Raw genomic sequence first — 24268 nt, forward strand, 5'->3', positions numbered from 1 at the left:
GAAGATATTCTATCTTAACCTTGAAAAGATAGTGTTGTGAAGATTACATCTCTAAAAGTAATAACAATTAGTGATTTGTTAGAATTCCTTAGTGTGAATGCTAAAGTAATAAATGTAGACTCAATTGAGAGGGTCGAACCACTATAAATCAGTGCGCGAAATTTCTATCTTTTATTACTTCCATGCCAAATGTTTTTAAAGTTAAATTTATCCCTCTAGGCATATTTCATTTGATTGATCAAATCACTTACAAATACAAAAATTACAATATATTGAAAAAATTTATATAAAAATATAAAAGTATGTTCCTCTAATGACTAAATCAGCGGTCAATTGAATTTTTTCCCCAGATAACCAAAATAAAAGTGCCTAGTAATTGGGTGACTAACCAAGTAGTTTACCCAAAATAATATAACAATTGCTTCTCCATACAACTGTATGCTGCAGTTCTAAGGCAAGAGTTTTATAAAGCTCAAAATACAAAAAGGAAAGAAAATGATGGTTACGGTGACTTCTGTTTGCAAGCTTTCAAGTTTCAAGCCATACAACATTCAAGTTCCGGCAAGTCATTGAAACATGTTTTACATTTGATTTCATTGCATAGTTTGAGGGTTTTATATATAATGTACTGTCCTAACCAACTCGGTCATCAAGATAACCAATAAAATGGATTTTGAATTGATTAACAATTATCCTACAATTCTAACATTGGTAACGAATGTCATGATAGCGAGTTCTTAGCGACCTGATGGGTGTTGCAATCAATTCTTGCGATTGCCGATGCCATCTTGATCGTTGTAATCACCGCCATGAAGATAATGTTCCCTGCAGATACAAAGAACCGGACGACAGGTTGAGCATTGAACATGGAATCCCAAGAATGAAGCCGGAATATGGAAACGGTACCTCAGTCTCTCACAAAGACGTGCTAAAGAATCTGCTCCAGTTCGAGAAGCAACATCCTCGATCTGCACAGCATTTGATAAGGTCACACTCTCTGCGAGCCTAAACTCGCAAAGTTCTTTCAAGGAACATGCATCAGCCAATACAGCAGATGACCACCACCAGCAGCTAGTTTGCGCACCTCACCAACACACCTACAATATATATTGTCATCAAAACAGGCACCATAACATATTGCAAATCAGACACGACAATCAGGCTGTTCATACCAATCAACAGGTGATGGATACCATGAATAAATAGATTTATGATTCGCTGCCTGACCGTAACTATTATAACCCCATCCATTAATTCTTCCATCTCTCAAGCGAATAAGTGTGTGAGAATGTCCACAAGCACGAGCTGGACACCGGTAGGGACAACCAAAGCAGGGATATTACGAAAGAATGAATCATTAGGGTTACATGAAAAAATCCCCGTTTGAGGACCAAGGCCTAGCTGTCCTACTGACCACCACCCCAAGCATAAAGTGCTCCCTTTGAAGTCAAAGCACAAGTATGTACCCCACCACAAGCAACATCCTTTATGCATATACCATCAAGTGCAACTACTCTCCTCGGCAATAGCTCTTTATCAGCAGATTGGAGGGAACTGTGTCCAAGTTGACCCATGCTTCCTAGACCCCAAGTATAGCTGCAAAAGACGAAGCAGATAATCATCTATGATAAAATCTTTGTTGATAAGTGAAAGTATCACTGAAGGAACTAGTGGAGATACCAAGCTCCAATAAAAGCCTAACTAAAATGAGACTCAAGTATCAGTTATCTCAAATTATACAGTCCACCATAGTTGAAGAGCATGAAAACGAACTCATACAATGAACGTGTGAAGTCATTGATTTTTTTTTTTTTTACATTCTCTAAAGTACAACCCCGCATTTCATGATATAACCAAAGTAAATTAACAGAGACTTGCATATCACAGTCCATATCATTTATCGCCCCCGTCTCCTCTTGGCTAATGTGAGTTTCACACAAGTAACTACATCCAAGCCTTTATACCAAGTAACTAACTTGTCTAAAGAACACAACTGACTTTCCCATCCCCTTCTTTTTTCTCTCTCCTTTTCTGGTAAATGTTTAAAAAATTCATCAAGATATAGTAGGCCTGCTAAGATGCAATGCCTGGTAAACTGGGAATGTATAAGCTACGAATTATGTCTCACAGTGCTTGATAATGGAAATTCTATACCCTAAAAGGCTCTTCTACTTCTTTTCCTCCTAGAAAGCCAAAATTATGGAATGGAATAAAATCAATATTTTTTCTCCAATCTGTACAAGCATGTAAACACTTTCAACAAACGATTCCCCTCCATTAGAACCTAGTAACCAAAATGATATGGATAAACACCTCGCCCTTTTCAGAAACAACTGCAGTGTGGTACTCTCCACATGACACTTGGGCAATCTTCACAAGCTCAGGAGCCTCATCAAGGAATTTTGCATATGCATTTATCACGAGCCCCCTGTAATCCTTCGGAAGTGACGCCTCTGCCTAGCTGACCATACTCATTATAGCCTGGTTATCAGATCAGTGATAAATATCAATTAATAGATGGCACGGAACTGGCATGAGTTAAGTTTGCTTTCCTAAATCTAGGTTCTGTCAAGAATGAGGTACATAGGCACATTAACTATTACCCATAAACCTTCAATATACTTGCGAACTCTAGTCAGGAAATAAATCATGAAAATGTGAAATAGTAAGCCTTACCCCAAGCTTGTAGTAGGCCTTCCTCTGATAAAGCAACTACATGTGCTGCTCCACAGGATACTTGACGGATGATCTGTGATAAATCAAATTCTTATTAGTCTTATATGATAGAGCATTCAACAAACAATTGTACAGAACCTGATCCTTGGTTATAAATCATGATCAAAGTTTATGAAGTATATGACCAGTAAAAAAAAAGTGGAAAGTTTTGGCAAATTCAATGGGAGACACAATAGTGATGGATTATGAAAGATTAGTCTGCTTACGATCAGGCCACATAAGCAAGTTAAATAAAGAGAAAGCTACAAGCCAAATATATTCCTCAAACAGAAACTAAAAATGAAATGGAAACTCCATGTTGCAGAATTTGATTGAAGTTAATCGACTAATAAAGTTAACTTCTCTCTTTCTTTCCCTCTTATTTGTACATATTTCAACAAAGTAGAGTTTCTCCATGTGTGGTTAGTTAGTCGATTGATTGAAGGAACAACCTGCCAGCCTGAAAATCGACTGGAAAAGTTACTTATTTCTCTGCTAGGTCATGAGCTAGATAGCATGTCAATATAGCTAATAGAAGCCCGATAAAATTAGAAGCAAATGATACAGCAAAATCTCATACATGTTAGGTCGTGACTGATTGAAGCAAAGCAATCTTCAGCTCATTTGTTTATGAAGGAGATGGCAGTAACCTCCCCTTGATGGGAAACAACTTTAAATATAAAAAGCATCAAACTTCATATATAGGACCATGGAAAATAAAGAAAGGTAAAAAAAAAAGCAATAAAACAGCAATACAAGCAACATCTCTTGGGTTGAAGAAATCAGGAGTTCAAGACAATACCGTGTTAGGGGCAAATGCACCCCAAAATAAACGAGGTAAATTTGATCCTGTAATCAAATGTGGAGATGTTATTGGGAAGTGAGATCAATATCAATTAAAAATCTAAAACGGCAACAATGATTCTAACCATAAATTTCATTACTGATTTTGTCCCCAAATCCAGAGTCTACTTGTTGAAATGGTCCCATCATTTTCACGAGGTTCTGCAATAGCAGCAGTGCAATGTGCCCCACAAGATACAGATTTCACAAACTCTGTCTGCAATTGTTTACCTTCTTTGGGTGTTTCCTACCATTCTCAGTGCCATCTCCTAGCTGCCCAAACTCATTAGCACCTAAGATGCATCAAAATATAATTCTTCATTTCTTCTTCTTTTCCTGATATGAACACACAAAAACAACAAGAACATCTACATTCTTTGGCAAAGACTACTTCATTTATGTTCCAATAGTCAGTAGGACAAAACCTTCAAAGATTTACTATCAAAGATTCAAACAATCTACACATATATTTCTCCAACGCTTCATTTCCTTGAAGTACAGTGTCCATATATGAACATGCGTATGAGGTTAGACCCTTAAAGAAGTCTCTAGACGCATGAAAATGATTGAACATATCTCTCTTGAATATGTATCTGTATCAGACACACAAGTCTAGATACATAGATCTATACCAATGACAGAATATCATATATGATCAATTGATCATTCACACTAAATAAATTCTCATTAACAAGGAGACAGTCCAGAAGCAAATTAGCTATACGAATATAATTCAAGCAATACATACAACCAAACCGTCTCAATGGAAACCAAACAAGTGAACAACAAAAAAAAAAGTATGTGATTGGACCAGAACAATTCTCAATATCCTCCACAATTTCAAGCCATCAAGAACAGAATTCAAATGGCAGGACAAATAACAAGAACGCAGATCATTTCAAATGGAAAACAAAAAATCAAAAAACAAACCCCCACGTGAATAATGACCCATCTGAGGCCACCGCCGCAGATGCTCACGGCCGCAAGCGATATCCAACCAGCGGGAATTTACCCCCGCCGGACACCCAAAAAGCTCGGGCGATAGCTGTTTAGGAATCCTCAGGTGTTGCTCTTTCCCTCCCCTACCAGTCTGGCCGCTATGATTATCCCACATAAATTGCACTCTTTGTTGGAATATTCACAGAACGGGTCATTGTTTTCACCATAATTGCATCAATATCCATCCTATTTACACAAAATAAAAATAGATGCAAAAAAATGAGAAGAAGCTCACAACATTTGCCTATGATATGAAATTTCTATAAATTTAGCCAAAAATTAAAATTAAAATTAAAGGGTTCTTTTTTCAATCGAGCTTCATGACGTTTCTTACCCTTGTTTGGAAGGAGGAAAAATGGAAGAAAGGAAACAAAAGCAAGAAAATCCCAGACGAAAAGTCAAGTGCTTTTCAATTAATAAAGCAAATGTTGATGATACAATATGCGTTAACGTGAAAATGGAGGAAGGAAAGGGGACTTTGGAAAGAAAGAATCTGATTTTTTCCCCTAGAATCAATTCACCAATTCGACCAAACGTTGATTGTTTTCAAAAGGAGAGAGAGAACGAATGGAGAAAATTTGAAGAACGCACCTCAGTTTTGAGAATGAAATTGGAATTGGATTCCTTCGATTAAAAAGAAGAAAATAATTAGTAAACAGCGATTTATTACAAGACAAAACGAGGCAAAGACAGTTTCTTTTATTGATTAACAAGTAAAACCGGGGGTGTTCCAGGAACCTGGGAATCGGTCGGATCTAGTCAAGTTCCCAAATTATAAATGACCCGAACATTCTAGACCAAAGTAATCGTCTACAAAAATGTCTATGAAAAATGCGTTTCGTCTGTACCAGAATCTTGTACACACAAGATATTGTATTTATTTTCCTTTTATTTTATTTTTTATAAACAATGTAATATTATTTAACTTTTCAATGATGCAATTAGATATTTTTTTCCTTTTCATTTTATTTTTAATAAATATATTCATGTTTAATTTGATTGGTTAAAGGATGATATGTAAGGATAAACTATATTTATTTCAATTAATATTATCTCTTTTAATTTTGATTATCCATCTTTTAATTTTATCAATCATATTAATTTATTTAAATAATAACAATCAAGTTACATGTCGTTAACATTAAAAGAAAGTGTTGACGTATCATTAACAAACTTAGTATAATTATACATTTATTTATCAATATTTACATATTCTATCAATTTAAATCTAATTTTAATTTAATTCATTAAATTAGTTTACATATGTACCAGTTAGGCACATGAGCTCGAGCGATTAATGCCAGAGAAGTCATATACCAGTTAGGTCCTATCATATAATACATTTTTTTTTATGAAACAGGCTTCCCGGATATGTCTTAGATAAGGCAAATTGTGTACGCGTCAAAAAGAAAAGTTCATGTTTTTCATTAAAGAAACAAGGCTATAGGTTCTTCAAAGGGACCATTAAGGGAGTAACCTTTAACTATGGAGTTAAAAAACAAAAATGTTAGGGTGGGTCTGAAAAAGACAAGGTTTGTGTATCCATCTTGTAGGGGTGAACATAAACAGAGACAAAATGAAAATATTTGATAAGATTGGTGCAGACATTGACAGATGAATGAGCATGGATTTCTGAAGGTTGTTTCGTTTTCTAGTCACGACAAAATGAGACTGTGTTACGACAAAGCACTTAAGGGGAAGTAAGCCATGCACTGATTCTCAGCTGGCATTGCAGGGAGGAAGTCTCCTCGTTGATTGGATCAAGATTATTCGGTTGGAGGTCATCAGCTGCAAACGAGATTAGCGACTTGTGGAGGTGTATTACGTGACCACGAAGGGCGCTAGATTTGGGATTTTACAAAGGCAATTGGAGTTTGCTCAGCACTAGAAGCAGAGCTATGGGGTATTCGAGGGCCTCTCCCTTTCATGGACTTTGGAAGTGCAACGTATGGTTGTAGAAATAGATAGCAGGGAGGCAATATTTGCCATTGGTTCTACTTCCGACTTGGGTGGCGGTTCATCCAGGGTGCCCCATATTGCTGATTTGGTTGCCCGTACGTGGATGGTGCAATTTTCCTTTGCCCTTCGAGAGTGTAACAGAGAAGAGAAGTTATGGCTAGGTGGCTCGACAATGTTCAGCTGGATTACTTGTCTTCCGTACTCCCCGACAGAAGTTGCACAAATGTTTGACTGAGGATCGACATTCTAGAAACAAGAACATGTAGGCTAGTTTCCTCTTGTTTCTTAATATTTTCTATTAAAAAGGGTGCCAACGTGGTTAAACGGTGCTAACTCAGCAACCAAAAGTACCACATCATACTTCTATGATTGTGGTAATACCTATTAACGGCTTAGTGACCGATTTGTCAAAAACAATAATGTTAGTGACTATTTCATTACTTTTGAAATTTCAATGCTAGAAAAAGAAACTTACTCATACTTCAAGACAATTTATATAGTTTATCCAAATAAAATGAATGAAAATATACACCAAACTAACATCTATAGTTAAAAAAAAAGTCTATATTTTTCCTGCAAATAGCAAACATGAAAAAAAGTCCATTGGTATTATTGGAATACTACAGAAACAAATAACTTTGATTATTTTTTCTTCAGATCATGAAACACACGTAATGTTTTAAGCATGCCAACAATTGATATTTGTTTAGCTTCTTGTTGCATTTGTTGATGCAGATTGGAAAGTAATGACGATGATCACCGCTTTATATCAGGATATTGCATATATTTCAAGCCAACCAAAAAGCAATACAGTGTGTCACAATCTACTCTGAAAGTTTAATACCGAAGTTTGGCCGATGTTACTTTTGAAATCATGTGGCTTAGAACAGTTTTAGATGATCTGAGAGTTGATTTACTGAATGAACATGTTGTATAGTGTCACAGTCATGGCAGCGAATCGGATTCTTCATATTAAATGCATACATGTAGATTTAGATGTGCATCTCGTAAGGTTCTGGCTCAATAACTGCAAGTCAACTATGCCCCAACTAATTGACAGGTTGCGGATGCTCTCACTAAGCCTCTCATCCTTCAACAGTTCGAAGGACACTACCACAATCTAACAATCTTCATGTTTGTCTTTCAACTCGTTAACAAAAACGAGGTGAATGTTAAGTGACGGTTTGACAACTGATTCTGTTAGCCCGACCACATTCGGTTGGACGGTTGTAGTGTTAAGGAAGTTAAGCCCATTCATTGGGCTATACAATGCTTTTATTTGGGAATGTCCATCAACTCTTTTCAGCCCATATTTCTTAAACCTTTCTACTCTCTTTCATCATCAGCCTTCTAAGTTTCAGACGCCCCTAGTCCTTTCAGCCATGAGCTACCTCATCGATCGCCGGCGTTCACTACCTACCGATCAACCACGAGTTTCAACACAGACCACTAGAATGTGAACGCTTTTATCCATCATGGGTTAAGAAGGGGAAACGAATGGAAGACGAACTTTTTGCTTTTAAAATAGGTATCTTATTCGAGAAGGAAAACTTATCGATGGTGTTGCAAAACATCCTTGGCAAACGAAAAGCACGAGATATATATGCATTCACATACAATTATAATATTTATAAGATACTTTCTAGAGCTTGTCTTGTAAGAAAAGACAACAATATAATGTGTTTTTGTTTTCGATGCCCGTGAAGAAGATACGTTTTGTTTTGTTTTGCGAGAAAAGGTAAAGAAATCAGATGTGAAATCCAATCTCCTAGACTTTCATTTTCGAGTTGACAGACATTTTTGGCATGGCACTGACTTCTGAGACCGAGGGCACGTGAAATTCTTTGCGGTCGTCTTAAAGGGTCTCGTGAACCAGCAGGGAATTCTGGTTTACCCTATCCAACATCCAAATCTTTACATTTTGTAATAATATAACAAAACTAGAAAATGTCATTTCTAGGAGCTTTAAATCTGAAAATTAACTTGATTTGGACCTGTTTGATTGCGGGAAATAACTTATTTATAAACAGCGTATCCTTGAAAATAATTGTTATTGACAAACTTCCTGGGAAGTAAGAGACTTTAAAAATGTGTTGGTTCTTCCTTTTGATAATATTGTCGAATTCTATAGCTATTGACTTCTCAGAGGGTAGCCATGGCCATCATCAGAAGAAGAAATCTGCTGTCGTTGTTGGAACTGTTTACTGTGATACTACATGTTTCCATGAGGATGTTTCCCATGCGTAGCAGCGATTTCATTTCAGGTTTAATTCCATTTCCGAACATGTCTAAAAGCTTCCATCTTCATTTTCTTTCTTGATTGATGTAGTTTTACGTGCAGGTGCTGTAGAATGCAAAGATGGGACGACGAGTTCAAGGCCGAGTTTTGTGCAGGAAGTGAAAACCTATGTTGCATTGATATGGATACGGAGATAGATATGGAGATAGGGACAAGAAACGATAATTTTTAAAATTATAAGGTACGTGGACCACAAAATACGACATATAAAATAATTTTAAAATTATAAATATATATAAAAAATCATAAATAAGTCAAATATCAAGGCTCAAACCACAATATTAAATTTAGAACAGTAAAACCCCTAAATTATTTCTCTGACCAAATTATAATATTGTAAATTATGTAGCCTTTTCAGTAAACATATAATATTTGAGGACTATCTATGAGATTATTCCATTTTATTATAATCACAAATCCCTACCTTTATTCCAACATTCAGACGAGCCTCCCTTATTTCTTTTCCTTCTTCTTCCTTCGTTTTCCCTTCTTCCTTTGTTGTTTCACGAATGCTCGTCCACAATCGTCGCTCCGCCACCGTTCTTACTGATCTAAGGTAAGTAGGTCACCAGTCATTGTCCAAAAGCTTCTATGTTGTGACCCCAACCCTAGCCATCGATTGGCTCTCATCTGTTGTCGTCATGGGTCGTGTTGCAATCAAAATTACCCCGGGGACGTCCACGGATAAGCTTTTACCGTCCTCCAATTTGGTCAGCCGTACCCTGCCACCGTGGCACGTCCCCGATAGGTATCCTAGTCGTCCCCGAACCAAAAACATATCAAGTACTTGAAACAGGCCTCCCTTGCCGTCCCTGTGCTTCTTAGGTGAAAACCAATGAGCATGGTGAATTCGAAGTTCAGCTTCCTTTCTCGGTTAGCAAAAGGGTGAAGAGGATCAACGATGTTCGGTTAAATTGGTTAGAAGCGGTGAGCCGGATTGCTATGCGATGGCCTGAATATCATCTTCGTATGCACTCTGTCTGGTGTCGAGAAAGCATGGAATTCATGTTATTTCAACTGGAGTTTTCAGCTTCAAGCCATTGAATCTTTTTCTTCCCTCCAAACACTTTTTTTCCTCCGCCACTGTTTTCTAACCCCTTACAGCCTCCACCGTTGCTTCCTCCCATACTGCCGCCTCCCGCTCCGTTAATTCCAAATCTTTTTCAACATCCACCAGCTCCCAATTCCAAACCCCTTTCAGCCTCCACCAGCTCCTCTTACTCCAAATCCATTTCAGCCTCCTCCTGCACCTCCAGCTTCACTAATTCCTGTCATAACCATTTTTTTATAAAAAATTAAATATATTTTTTAAAACGATTATGACTTTTATTTAGAAAAATGGGGTGATTTGGAATTAATTTGAATGAAATTGAAAAAGGAGTCGCCATTGACTTTTGGTTAGGTAGGTCGAATACCAAAAACGTCTTTTAAATTAACTTTAAGAAAAATCATTTTAAAAGACAAAATTGGTCTCATCAAAGATTCGATAAAATAGGTTCGGAGTCGGTTACATGTGGGGAAGGATTAGCACCCCACAACGCCAAAAACACTGATATTGTGTCGCTTACACGTTGCCGTAATGGTGGAAATTAAAATCAAATATAAAGTTAAAAGATGATTTGTTTATGAACATTGTTTAATTTGCTTCGAATTAATTAATTACAGAAAATTCTTAACTTGAAAGGAAATATCGACATTAGCAATCCTCCATCGAGAAAGCTAACTCGACTATTTCTTATCAATAAAAGAATATTCCCTCATTAATAAATATACGAATCGAATATAAATGAAAATTGACAATTTGCATTCGCATACATGAAATAATTGTGAATAAAAATAACACTTATTGTATCAGTAAAATAAATAAATTAATTAGTAGAATAAAATTGATTTATTTCAAGTTTGTATTTGTTCGAATGTCGTATTGAATTGTACCACTTCGAACAAGTGATACTTCCACGCTTATTCTACAAATCGTTATTCTTGAAAATATTCGAATAAAAATTTAGAATATAATTGAAGAAAAAAAAGTATTTTATAAATCAACAATATTTAATTATAAAAGAAATAAAATAAATACCAATGCAAAAAGGGAACATACGTGTAGTAAATACAATATTTATTACATACATGTATCTACATAAAACTATAGTAATACTTTATAGTAATATAACGTATATACACGTACAAAATATGAGGGATAAAAAAGAATGAGTAACATCAGGACAACAAAAGTTCTCATAGATTTAAAACATGCCTTGTAAAGTGATTAAATAGCAAAAGATAAATTACATAGCCTTAATGTAAACAAGAGAAAAGAATCGTAAAAAAAGGTATATAATCCTATACATACATAAATATCTATTCTGAAATATAGGCATTAAAATAAAATAAATAAATAAAATAAATAAACATATTTTACTGGGAATTAAAACTAATTAAAATAGGAAACGTATATTGAAGAGAAATAATATAATCACATACATGTCAGTAGCGAGGACCAAAATAAATAAAATAACAATTACATGTCCAATCACAAAGTGACTACAACAAAATAAAGTAAAGTTCATTAGCTATATTCGAATAAATGGCATATCAGAATGTGACTAAACTAAAATAAAATAGAAATAAGATACATAAATCAAAAGAAATACCAAAACGACAGGTCTAGTGACTAAAAAATGAGAACACAGCTAAGCTTGGGGACCTAAATATGATTTCCCCTGCAACAAATGACTAAAATGCAAAAATGCACCAGAACGTGAGGACCTAAATTCAGTATACCTTAATTTAGTGACCAGGACACTATGGGTTCCTAAAGTAGGGGACATATACGTAATAAACCACTATTTGGTTACTGAAACACAAAACACGCTAAAGGTTCAAGGACCTTAGCGTGGTTTTCCAACAATCTCAAAATGAGACCACTTCTCCCTCTTTTCTTCATTATGCCCGAAACTACCATATCCCTAGCCTCCAAACACTCTTCCCTTCTCTACACTGTGCAAGACCATCACGGCAGCCGACCCTCGCGGAGTCAGCGACGCCTCGACTACCCATATGGGTGGTATTCCACTCCGGCCTAGACAACACCATAGGACCAGGACACTATGGGTTCCTAAGAGGACAACGAATACCCACTATTGTTACTGAAACACAAACACCTAAAGGTTCAAGGACCTTAGCGTGGTTTTCCCAACAATCTCAAATGAGATCACTTCTCCCTCTTTTCTTCATTATGCCCGAAACTACCATATCCTAGCCTCCAAACACTCTTCCCTTCTCTACACTTGTGCAACGACCATCACGCAGCCGACCCTCGCGGAGTCAGCGACGCCTCGGCTACCCTATATGGTGGTTATTCCACTCCGGCCTAGACCAACAAACAGCACAGGGAACACACGAGGACACCCCTCATCCTTCTTAGCCATCTCTTTTCTTCGACCTAGAATCGGACAACGACGACCATCATACGCGGTGGCCGTTCAACCTAAACCGACCTAGTCCGACTCCGATTTACCTCCGGACGACACCTTTGGCACTGGTCGAACCCCGACAACAAGCTAAGTTTCTAACCCCTTATCTTTTAATTTTTTTTTAACTCTGGAATTCACATAACACTAAAACTAAACTAGAAATTAAACTATACTTTTTTATAGCAATCCATAATTGAACTGATAAATCGAAAAATAAATACCTCTTTCTCTTTGTATTTTCAATTGCTGAAAAAAATTTATTGCTGAGAATTCTGTTTTGATTGCTTATCAAAACTTCTTTTTACATGCTTGGTTCATTAGGTTTATACCCTGTTACAAATTATAAATAACAAAAAATCTCTACTGATTTTGTTGATGCATTGGTGATGGCAAAGAATGGTGCTACTGCTGGTGGCAGGGCATGGGGACGGGTGGCTACAACAAGGTGTTGCCAAGGGTTGGTGGTCGGTTCGGGTCGGATCTGGGTGTTGGGCTTGACCCGGCTATAATCTGGGTTTGGGTTGGGGCTTGCTTGTAGTTGAGCTACAAAAACAAATGTAAGATAATTAATAATAATAATAATAATAATAATAATATTTTTTTTGACCCGGAAAAAACAGGTGTCTACAGTTGCCCTTCTTTGCACATTCTTCTGTTAACAGAATAGGGCAAAGACGAAAAGACAACAAGTTTTTGTCCAGTTCTAATTTTTTTGGTTTAAAATTTGATTTATTTGATTTGGGGGGCGACACGACTCATCCGCAATGAAGAGTTCTGGTCGTTTAAGGGTGACTCGGCTCCTATGTGATGATGAGATCTGGTTAGGGGATGACACTGCTCATACGTGATGAAGAGTTCGTGGCCCTCTTTAGAAAGAGTGATAACTCGATTTCTCGCGATGAGGACGGCTGATTATCTAGGTTGACACGACTCCTACGTGATGAGAGATCTTGTCAGGGGATGATACGGCCATACGTGGTTAGGAGGTCTGGTCGGGGATGACACGGTTTCTACGTGATGAGGACGACTGGCCATCTTTAGGAGTAGTGATAACTCGATTCCTATGTGTCGTCACCGGTTTTAGTCCGGGCACGAAATATTATACTTGGCGGGAAAATTGATGTGAGTAAATGGTTTTGAAAATAATTTGGGAGTCGCCATCGGCCTTTTGGGTCAGGTAGGTCGAATACCTAAAAATTATTTTTTAAAAGAGTTTTAAGAAAACATCAATTAAAAATGAACTGATCTGCATTTATAACACAATTCGTTTTTTTAATAATAAAAAGGGATTCGTAGTCGGTTACGTTTAGGGAAGGATTACACCCTACACGCCCAAAATTGGTACTTTTTAATTATAAATGTCTCTATTAAAATTTCAAAATATATTTATTTATAATCTTATTATTTCAAATTATAAAAATATTATTTATTTAAAAATATTGGAAAAGGACTTCTAGGTGCCTTAAGACAGTTCTTTTCTTTGATATTTAATTAAATAATATTTTTTAAATTTAATTTTAAAATACCAGAATAGGACATCCAGTTGTATTAAGACTGCCCTTTCTTCGATATTGAAAAATAAATATTAAATAATTTATTAAAAATATATATATATTATTTATTATATATATTTAAACTATATAATAATAATAAGTATTAAATATATAAACAATAAAATACAATTAGAGCGATATATTTAAAAGCAGTAAAATAATGAAAATTTAAAATTAGTGACTAAAATATAGTAAAATTAAGATTAAAAACCTAATTCATAATTAATCAAATTATAGGGATTAAACATAATTTTTTATTTTATTATTTAATGACTAAAATAAACTATATAAATTCAAATATCATATTAGAATAAATTAAAATATTTACTCAGAATTAAAATATTAATTATTAAAATTAAGGGACTAAATATTATTATCCTAAATATTTAAACATACAGGCTAGGACTAAAATAAAATAAAATTACGAGACTAAATTAAAACGTATAAGAATTGATTTCAGTGACAAAAATAGAAATTTACAAATCTAGGATGACTACGCGAGAGGTTTGACCCGTGCGCGAAATTACAGATATACCCCTACCCAAAACGGCGTCGTTTGGGAGGGGTATAAGACCAAATGGCTGGCCCGTAGGGCCAGCATCCCTCATTTCCTTCTTCTTCGTCTCTCTAACTGAGAGAGTTTATAAAACTCTCTCTCTCTAACTGAGAGAATTCCGGCAGTCGCGGACACCGTACTCCGGTGTCGGTCTCCACCGCTGGCCACCGTTAATGGTGGCCGAAAAATTACATATATACCTTAAATCGAAGCCCTGCTTTCCCTAAAGCCAAATCTGAGGGTATTTTAACCTAGATCATTACCAAAATATGTAGATCTAAGGTTCTTTACCTTCGACCTTTCGGTTTCAAAGACGTAGAGAGGCTCTGATGACGACAGTTCCCTTGGTAAGTCTTCTTTCCTCTTTTCCTTCTTTATTTGGTTGCTGTTGGGTGTTGATTTACTCTTGTGTCTGTAGTTCTTGCTCTGGTTGTTCGTATCTCTTTCTCTGTCTTTTTTTTTTTTTTTTTTTTTTGTTTTGCAGGATCCGGGGCTTTTATAGCCACCACCGAGCCATGCTCGGACCGGTCTAGAGGGGAAGTTCGGTGAGTCACCGAGCTATGTGGTGACTCACCCCATAGCCGTGACATCTGGGGAGCAGTTGGCCTTCTGGAGGCTTCTGGCGAGGCGACGGCTTCGTGGCTGTAGCGCTGGCAGCTGGAACGTCTGGAAGCAACGGCGGCGGCCGTGTGGTCCCTAGGGTTATGATACCCTAGGGTTTCAAGTTGGAGAGCTTTGGATCGTTGGATCTTGCCAGATCCAATGGTGGAGATCATTGGCGGCTGGGGCATGAGATAAGAAACCCTAGTTGGGTTTAGGGTTATTGTTTGGGCTTTGTAAATGGGTTAGGGTTATGGGCTTCTGATGTATTTGGGCTTGTAATAATATTTAATAATAATATACTAATAATATTTAATAATAATAATAATAATAATTTAATAATAATAAATTTAAATGAAAAAATGATGTCTACATGCCCCTCTTTGCTCATCCTTGTGTAACAAGAATAGAGTAAAGACGAAAAAGACAATATTTTTTTCATTTGGCTTCTTTTGAGTAGGATGGAAATGTTTGAAAACATCATGCACTGAAGGGCTTACAGATGACCCGAAGGTTTTTTGAAAACATCAAAAAGCTCCGAAGGCTTTTGGAAACATCATGCACTGTAGGACTTACAGATGACCCGAAGGCTTTGAAAACATCAAAAACTCCCGAAGGCTTTTTGGAACATCATGCACTGAAGGGCTTACAGATGACCCGAAGGCTTTGAAAACATCAAAAAGCTCCCGAAGGCTTTTTGGAAACATCATGCACTGAAGGGCTTACAGATGACCCGAGGCTTTGAAAACATCAAAAGCTCCCGAGGCTTTTTGGAAACATCATGCACTGAAGGGCTTACGATGACCCGAAGGCTTTGAAAACATCAAAAAGCTCCCGAAGGCTTTTGGAAACATCATGCACTGAAGGGCTTACAGATGACCCGAAGGTTTGAAAACATCAAAAAGCTCCCGAAGGCTTTTTGGAAACATCATGCACTGAAGGGCTTACAGATGACCCTAAGGTTTTTGAAAACATCAAAAAGCTCCGAAGGCTTTTGGAAACATCATGCACTGAAGGGCTTACAGATGACCCAAGGTTTTGAAAACATCAAAAAGCTCCCGAAGGCTTTTTGGAAACACCTGCACTGAAGGGCTTACAGATGACCCAAGGTTTGAAAACATCAAAAAGCTCCCGAAGGCTTTTTGGAACATCATGCACTGAAGGACTTACAGATGACCCTAAGGTTTGAAAACATCAAAAAGCTCCCGAAGGCTTTTGGAAACATCATGCACTGAAGGGCTTACAGATGACCCGAAGGTTTTGAAAACATCAAAAAGCTCCGAAGGCTTTTTTGGAAACATCATGCACTGAAGGACTTACAGATGTGGGAAATAGTTATTAAGTAAAAACTAAGGAAATCGTTTTTACTTTTCAACAATTCATTTTTAGAAAAGATGAATGAGAAACTATGGAAATCGTTTTCTCATTATTTTTCAAAATAACATTGATGGGTAACATGCCCAATCTCAAGATAAGGTTGTTGGAAATAGTTACTAAGTAAAAAACTAAGAAAACGTTTCTTATTTTCATTTCATTTTAGAAAAGAATGAGAAACTATGAAAATCGTTTTTTCATTATGTTTTTTTTTGAAATAACATGTTGATTGGGTAACATGCCCCAATCTCAAGATAATGCTCATTTTTGTGGATTACGTCCATCTATTCTTCAGATGTTTGCGTGATTCATGTATTTACAGTTTTGAATACCTTCTTCTTGTAAGGTATTTCTTACCATGAATCTTCTTGTTCTTCCGAAGATCTATAAAACTTCATGTTTGAATGCACTCAGATGTATCTATGTAATGCATTGTCTATTGTGCAAATGATGTTCTTATGAATGCATGAATATTGATGCAATCTTCATTTGACTTCAAAGTGGTGAACTTGGTCTTCCTTCACTTCATCATTTATTGCCAGGGTTACCTCTAGATATCAGTGTAGAAACTTATGCTATCAAGCTTGCATTTCTGTAGAATCATCTGATCAACTTGTATCTTTGCTGTCTTCTTTGCTTCATGAAAGTCTCAGAAGAAATGTTTCATTTGTGGAACTCTTGCTATAGTCAGAGCTATGACTTTGATGCCCCATCTTGTCTTGGATAAAACCAACCTTCTTTGCTTAGACTTGTGTAGAAATCCCATAAAGCTTTCATCTTTGAAAAGAGAATCTATCATCTGACTCAGCAGGGATTAATTAGGAGAGTAGAGTTTGTTCTAATTTGACTTTTGAAACACATCACAAGGAAGATTTATTCCAATTCCTTTCATGTTTCCACATATAATCAGATCTCGAATAAGGCAACTTGGACCATATCATGTCGAGATGCTTAACAATCAACCTGTCGTTCAACCTTAGTTGACCCCATTAGTTTCCAATAGTTTCTTGTTGTTAAAATTTCAGCTCTTTTTCTGTGGAAAGAAATCTTCATTATATCTCATTTCTGATCTTGAAATTGAAGAAGACAAACTTCTTCTTGTATTAATAAAGGAAAACCATATGATATGCAGTATTGGTTCAGCATCATAATTACTGGTTCGTAAAACATTTGACAATACATTCTTCATCTCATGTGGTTTCAGCTCAGATGTAAAACATTTGAAAACACTTCATCGTTTCCTGTGGCTTCTGCCAAGGTTTCTCAATCATTGAAACTCATTGTCTAGTGTTCAAAGCTTTTGTATGATGTCCTTAGACCATTTTGAGAACAAAACTCCATGGGGATTCAAGTGTGATGTTGGTATGACCAAAAAGTTAGTCAAATCCACAAGATATGCTAGTGATGAATTGAATAAGAGACACCAACTGATCTTGATATCATTTCGGGCAAAGGCAAAGTGTGATACAGATCACATTTTATTCCGTAATGAGCATGGTAGAAAATAGAAACACTTCAGTTATAGGATCCATGTACAGAACGATATTCGTAGAATTCTTGATGCTGGGGATGAAACGCACATGATAAACCAAATAGATGAAAACTCGGTTTATTCTAGCTGGCAATGATAACCCCAGTAACAATCGGGAAAGAGAAATATACATGAGCTTCTCTCTTCAATGTCATCAATTAAACAAAACTGATGTGAAAAATAGCTTCGTAACCTCAACAGTATGGTTGAAACTAACTGACAGGAATGTCAAAGAAATATTTTCAATTATCACCGACACTCAAAAGGCCAAATTCAGATTTCGAGGTCTCGAGGAACTGATCCTTGGATTGAATGGTCTACAAAGGGACCATCTTTGTTCATGATGTAGTTTAACACACTGTCTTGTGATATATGGTTTAAGAAGATTGTATTTGAAACCATACTTGATGAGTATATATTTGTTCAACAACAATATTCTAATGCAACTGCCTGATGAAGCAATTATGTATAGTCAGCTCGACTGCCACTGTTTTATCATTTTCATTTTTCATATCTTTCTGTCTCATTGGAAATATTTGTTCAAGTCAATGATGATGTGGGCCTTCAGTATGCCCCAATATTTGCTGATACGATCGTTCAAAAAATGCATCAACAGTCCTAATTTTGATTGAAATGGGCTTTCAGCATGCCTCGACATTTGCTTCTTGTTAATCTGAGCCTTCAAAATGCCCCATATGGATCTGTCTGAAGGAACCTTTAAAATGCCCCAACATTGTCTGATACAGATGTTAAAAGTATGTTTAGTCATTACTTCTTGTTGAGATGAACCTTCAAAATGCCCAAATATTCATATTGTTGTGAGCCTTCAAAATGCCCCCCAATATTCATACTGGTTGAAATTGGCTCTAAAGGTCCCACATGGATCTGTCTGATTTGGACCTTCAAAATTCCCCCAACATTTTTAATTCTGGTTTATTTTCAATGTCTGTTTGCCTTGAATCTCATGATCCCTATGAGGTCCAATTTTGACAATGCATTGTTGTAGGTACTTGTGGCTTTATTCGTGCCCCAAATCTGTTTATCTTGAATGCTCTCATTATGGTGTCACTAAACAATAGTGTTGTCAAGTAACTGGAGGAATCCTCTTCACGTTGTCACAGACTTAAGAAACAATCAATCATTTTGACAAAAACGTCTGAGATATGTGCCTCTTTTGAATGAAGTGACCATTTTCTGTATATAGAGGGATTGAATCAGACAGAGTAGTAAAAATAGCTTGGTAATCCGTTCCAGGCTGACACAGTGGCTTATCATCTTTCAGTGAAGACCATCTCTGAATTATATTTTTCTGTGGGAGAGAAATCAATTTATGCAAACAGTAATCTGATACAATAGCAAGACTACATATACAGTGGTATAGGCTCATCAAAAATCCACACCCATGCAACATGTTGATTCTGATAACAACTCATCTGATTATGAAATGATCTTTCAAGATGATTTCACAGATATTGATAGTTCTTCTGATATTGAGGAAATCCTGAATTCTGATTCTGATGAGGAGAGTGAACTGTTATACTTGACAAAAATGGGATTCTCAGAGGCTGAAGCTTCAATAACCATGGAGAGATGTGGTTCAGATTCATCAATTGCAGAGTTGACAGATTTTATATGTGCTGCTCAAATGGCTAAGGCTGCTGACACACTTCTTTCAGTAGAAGATAGGAATTCATTATGTAATGACCCCAATTACAAGAAAAGGCAAAACTTGGGCTATGATTTTTGGGAAAGGAATAAACAGAAGAAGCTTGAAAAGAAGCTTCTTAATGAAGACGATCATGCAATTCATCTTTTAATTCCAATGATTGGTTTTGTGGTTCCTACCAACCCAGATCAGATAACTCAAAGAACACTTCCAGAAGATGCTATTGGGTCTCCTTATTTCTACTATGAGCAAATTCATCTTTTAAATCCAATGATTGGTTTTGGGGTTCATACCAAACCTGATCAGATAACTCAAAGAAAACTTCCAGAAGATGCTATTGAGTCTTCTTATTTCTACTATGAGCAAATTCATCTTTAAAATCCAATGATTGGTTTTTGGGGTTCATACCAAACCAGATTAGATAACTCAAAGAATACTTCCAGAAGATGCTATTGAGTCTTCTTATTTCTACTATGAGCACATGGCACTTGCTCCAGTTAATGTTTGGACTGGAATATCACAATACTTATTCGATGTAGAGCCAGAATTTGTAGATTCGAAGCATTTTCATGCTACTACACTGAAAAGGGCTATATTCATAATTCTGCCAATTGAGAACAGATTTTCTCTTATTCTGCTTCCTCCATGTGCTGATGCTTTTCCATTGACAAAGAAATGATGGCCTTCATGGGATCCAAGAACAAAGTTGAACTGTTTATAAACATGTACAGGAAGTGCCAATTGACAGAAGGATCTGTAAGGCTCTTGAAGCTTATGACAATGAGCCACCTTCGAGTGTCCAGAAGTATATTCTTGATGAGTGCTGAAAATGGAATCTGGTATGGGTTGAAAAGAATAAAATTGTTCCACTTGAATCTGATGAGGTGGAAATGCTTCTAGGTTTCCCTAAAAACCATACACAAGGATCTGTATAGAGACATGTTCAATGGTGGTATCAATGTCCTGTCTCTTTTCTCTGGGATCAATGATGCAGAAGTTGCCTTTTACTGTCTTGGCATACTTTTGAAAACAGATGTGCAAGAACTGAATGATGATCGGTTGGAGCAATTGATGAGTAGTTTTGTCGAATTCGACCTTGTTGTAAGTGGCATCCAGCGTAACAACCTTACTGGAAGAAATAAACATCATTGTGATGGGCTTGAAGATTTTTGTTGGTGCATTTACTTGCAATGATTGCTACAACAAACTGTCTCTTCTGCTGCTTCAATATATCCCACTCTTTTCGAATTATGGAATGGTTTAGTTGACAGTAAAATTTGTCATCTTCAACTTTTGGAATCCTGTAACCAATGTTACCCTATATAAAAGGCCTATAAGGGTAGATTCTGTTCCAATGCCTTATTTTGTGCCATAAGTCCTCAAATTCAAATTCAGCAATCTTCTGAAGGACATAATGAATATCATCTTGACAAAGAAAATGATCAGCATAGAAGAAGTAGCAATAATGTATCAAGACTTGAGCCAGCATCACGGTATAACCAGAGTGCAGGTAGTGACTTGTTCATGGCTTTATGATGTAATCTTCTAGAGAACATGAATTGATGGTTGGGGAAAATAATATGTCTGGTGATGCTTATCGCCCTCATCATGAGATAAATGATAATCTTTCTTGATGAGCTACTAATAATGTCATAGGAGAGTATCACAAGTTCAATTCTCCAGACTTTCTGGCTTTTTGGACCACTGGCTTTAAAAAATGTGAAGTGCTTCATTATTCTGGCCTCGTTCATTCTTTTTCTTCAACAGAGGTAGAATAAGCAACAATTTGCTTCAAGGACCTTCTCCATTTGAGACTGTCCTGTTTGAAAATGTTTTTTTTCTCCTTTCTTTATTGAAGAATAAAAGAATTTTGTAAAGTATTACCCCTTTCAGGTTCATAATATAATCAAATCATAAACAATGAGTTTAGTGAATATCAAATAAATCAATTACACTTTTAAATCATTCAAAAATCATAGTCATATAGCAAGTGTCAAAACTATTGACTGTTTTAAGGTGTGGGTGGATTCTGGTAAAGTAGGTTTTTTTCAAGTTGGTTCAGTATGTCGCTTCGGGCTTCCACTAACTTGAAGAAAAGGTTGTTATGCTCATCTTGTAAAGATGCTTCTCATTTCCAAAATCTCAGGAACGTCTTTGGGATGTGCGGTGCTTCTTTTAAGAGCTTAAAATTGTCTCTTATGTCGTTGTTGCACCATTCAATATTTTGAGCCACCTTTTCAGGTTTTCAACTCAAATCTTCCTTTGGTTCTAAGATGTTATTTAAAAATTTACATCTTGAACCCCCCTTTTATCATTTTTCATATCATGTATTAAAAATTTTAAAAACCAACTTTTACAAATAAAAATCAATCTTGGGAGGCGGAATGAATTCTAAAGATATCCTCTTTTACTTAGAAATCCATGTATGATTAGAATGGACTTTTCAGGTACGTAACATAGGCCATGGCTTATAGTTATGAAAGAAAGGGATAAAAAGGCCCAAATAAATGTTTAAGGGTAATCAAACCAAGGATCAATTCATTTTGATGCCATCAATCTTGCCTTGCTTAACTTGGATCTGCTTTGTTGGGGATTTTTCCATCATTTGGATCCCTCTAAACTGCCAAATTTTGGATTCATTTCCATTTTCTCATATCTTCAGCATTTCTTGCTTTTCTTGTTTGTACTTGATCAACCTTGTAACTTGAGGCTCAATAAGTCACCCATCTTGATTCAATTTTCCTTTTTCTTCTTTTCTTTTTTCTTTCTTTGTTGGATGAGTATAATACTTCAATTGCTTTGAGCACCTCCTTTTCCTTTTGCATTTTGGAGGTTTTCCATTATTCTTGATTTGATTGATCTTCAAGCACTCTGTATTTGACATACTTTGTAGTTCAAAACTTTCATGACTTCATGGAAACTTGTCTTCGTAATAAAACTGTATTGACAATCTTTATTCTTGTGAGCCAATATCCTTTACCTTGCCCCCCAACGTAGAGGGTGATCCTTGGTTAGGGTTGAATTAGAAGAAATATTATTCAGGCTCAAATGGGGACAACAAAGGATATATATATATATATATTAAAGGATAAATGAAACAATGCCGTTCATCATCTCAAACACAGAAACCTTTGTAAAAAGAGGTATCCATAGGGGGATGAATATTCAAGATTAACTTTATTTACATGAAAAAAATGTAATTAATGCATGATATATTTATTTCAATCAATCACTTTCCCCTTCTTCTTTGAGTATGCCCTAATCACTCGAAATTATTATCAATGAGTTGGTCCATGATGCCTCATCTCGTCTCTTCTTGTAGTAAGATTCACGGATAATTGAAAGTTTGGTTTTTTTGAGGTCTTTTGGTTTATGATGGTTTTGTGTTTGGAAGGACCAATGTGTGACTTTTGAAGTCGTATATGGTGGAATGTAGTATCATCAATCAACTATACCTGAAAAGGTAAACATCTGGAGTAGGTGTAAAAACAGGTAGAGACATTACTTCAGAGTCTAAGATAAATGTAGTGTCAGGATTTGGTTTTGGTAAGGCTTGAGTAATTGGTGTTGGATGGGATATGGAAGATATAATTTTATCACTTGCCAATAGATCTATAACTCTTGCAAATTTAAAAGAATATTTAATCTACTTGATACTCAATAATCTCAAGATTAAAACTTGATTCTTTGCTCATAACCATAAAAGCAACACACATTTATTTATTGCACAAAAAGCGGATAAAGGAACAAAAAACAAGTTCAAACAAGATGCTGAAAATAGAAAGGTATTATAGTGGTAGATAACACTTCCACTTGTTTATGCATCATCACTCCTTTAATGTCGGTTGTGTAATAAGATCAGAGTCATTGTCTTCATTTGCCCCCCATTTCTTGATCATTTTTTGTGTCAATATTCTTTTGTCAACAAGCATCTCTATTTCTTTTAACAGTTGCCTACAATTGCCCGTGGAATGTCCAAATACTCTCAAGTGAAAATCACAAACACTACTTTGATCATAGCTATGAGCAGAAGGGTTTGGTGACATTTTCATTGGTCTTGGTGTGATGTACTGACCTTTAACCAAATGAGGGTATAAGTCTGAAATAGAAGTTTGGAACACTTCTAAAGTTTTTCTTTGATCGCCTGACTTTCTTTGGTCGATCCAAACAGTTACTTGCTCTTTTTCTTTTGCAGTTGCGGGGATTCTGGATGCGACTTACATTCACATCATCAGCTTTCTCTTTTTGATCCGTTGGGCTCTTGGATGTGACTTTTGAGTTTTCTTCATTGATTACATTCTCAATTAAATCTCCACTTGTCACAAGATTCTCGAATTCCTTTGTCGGATTTGCCTGCATCAATTCGAAGAAAGGCAATGGAAGGGAATCACGAAACATACGTGATATTTCTTCTTCTAACATGGGAGGTTGAACTTGTGCTGCCACTCCTCTCCATCTTAAGGCATATTCTTGAAATCTTTCATTGGTTTTCTTCTTTCGAAGATCCATACGTGTTGGAGCTAAGCCTTTAACGTACCAATATTGTCCTAAAAATGCATCAGCTAAATCTACCCATCTCTTGATCTGTTCTTGGGTCAACTGATTGTACCAGACTACTGCTGGGTTAACAAGGCTATCATAGAAAGAGTGAATTAACAGGTCATCGGAATTTAAATATCCTCCCATTTTTCTGCAAA

The 24268-nt window shown here is 36.2% G+C and overlaps 1 protein-coding gene, 1 long non-coding RNA gene and 1 pseudogene across 2 annotated transcripts in view; 1 reads left to right on the forward strand and 2 right to left on the reverse strand.

The window, feature by feature from the left end:
• Positions 1–616: 616 nt before the first annotated feature.
• On the reverse strand, positions 617–5142 carry LOC120196870 (annotated as a pseudogene).
• A 3433-nt stretch (positions 5143–8575) lies between these two features.
• LOC120196737 lies at positions 8576–9866 on the forward strand. The gene is made up of 3 exons (XM_039198470.1): positions 8576–8780; positions 8858–8913; positions 9641–9866. Exons 1-3 carry the CDS (start codon positions 8672–8674, stop codon positions 9857–9859), a joined length of 384 nt encoding a protein of 127 aa, XP_039054401.1. The 5' UTR covers positions 8576–8671; the 3' UTR covers positions 9860–9866.
• Positions 8883–24268, reverse strand: part of LOC120196738 — a 29379-nt gene continuing 13993 nt past the window's right edge. The window contains exons 2-4 of the long non-coding RNA XR_005523208.1: positions 10008–10017; positions 9649–9973; positions 8883–8921 (exon numbers count right to left, since the gene is read on the reverse strand). This is a non-coding gene — a long non-coding RNA (uncharacterized LOC120196738). The remainder of the gene's footprint in view (positions 8922–9648; positions 9974–10007; positions 10018–24268) is intronic.

The sequence above is a fragment of the Hibiscus syriacus genome, unplaced genomic scaffold (genome assembly GCF_006381635.1).
Source record: "Hibiscus syriacus cultivar Baekdansim isolate YM2019G1 unplaced genomic scaffold, ASM638163v2 tig00117034_pilon, whole genome shotgun sequence".
Lineage (NCBI taxonomy): Eukaryota > Viridiplantae > Streptophyta > Magnoliopsida > Malvales > Malvaceae > Hibiscus > Hibiscus syriacus.

What these genes read in the sequence shown, in the direction of transcription:
- LOC120196737 (XM_039198470.1), top strand. Translation starts at nt 8,672, where the DNA reads ATGGCCATCATCAGAAGAAGAAATCTGCTGTCGTTGTTGGAACTGTTT. An exon ending in TAGCAGCGATTTCATTTCAG is followed by an intron (nt 8,781 to 8,857) that starts GTTTAATTCCAT and finishes TTTTACGTGCAG; the next exon opens with GTGCTGTAGAATGCAAAGAT. An exon ending in GGCCGAGTTTTGTGCAGGAA is followed by an intron (nt 8,914 to 9,640) that starts GTGAAAACCTAT and finishes TGTGCTTCTTAG; the next exon opens with GTGAAAACCAATGAGCATGG.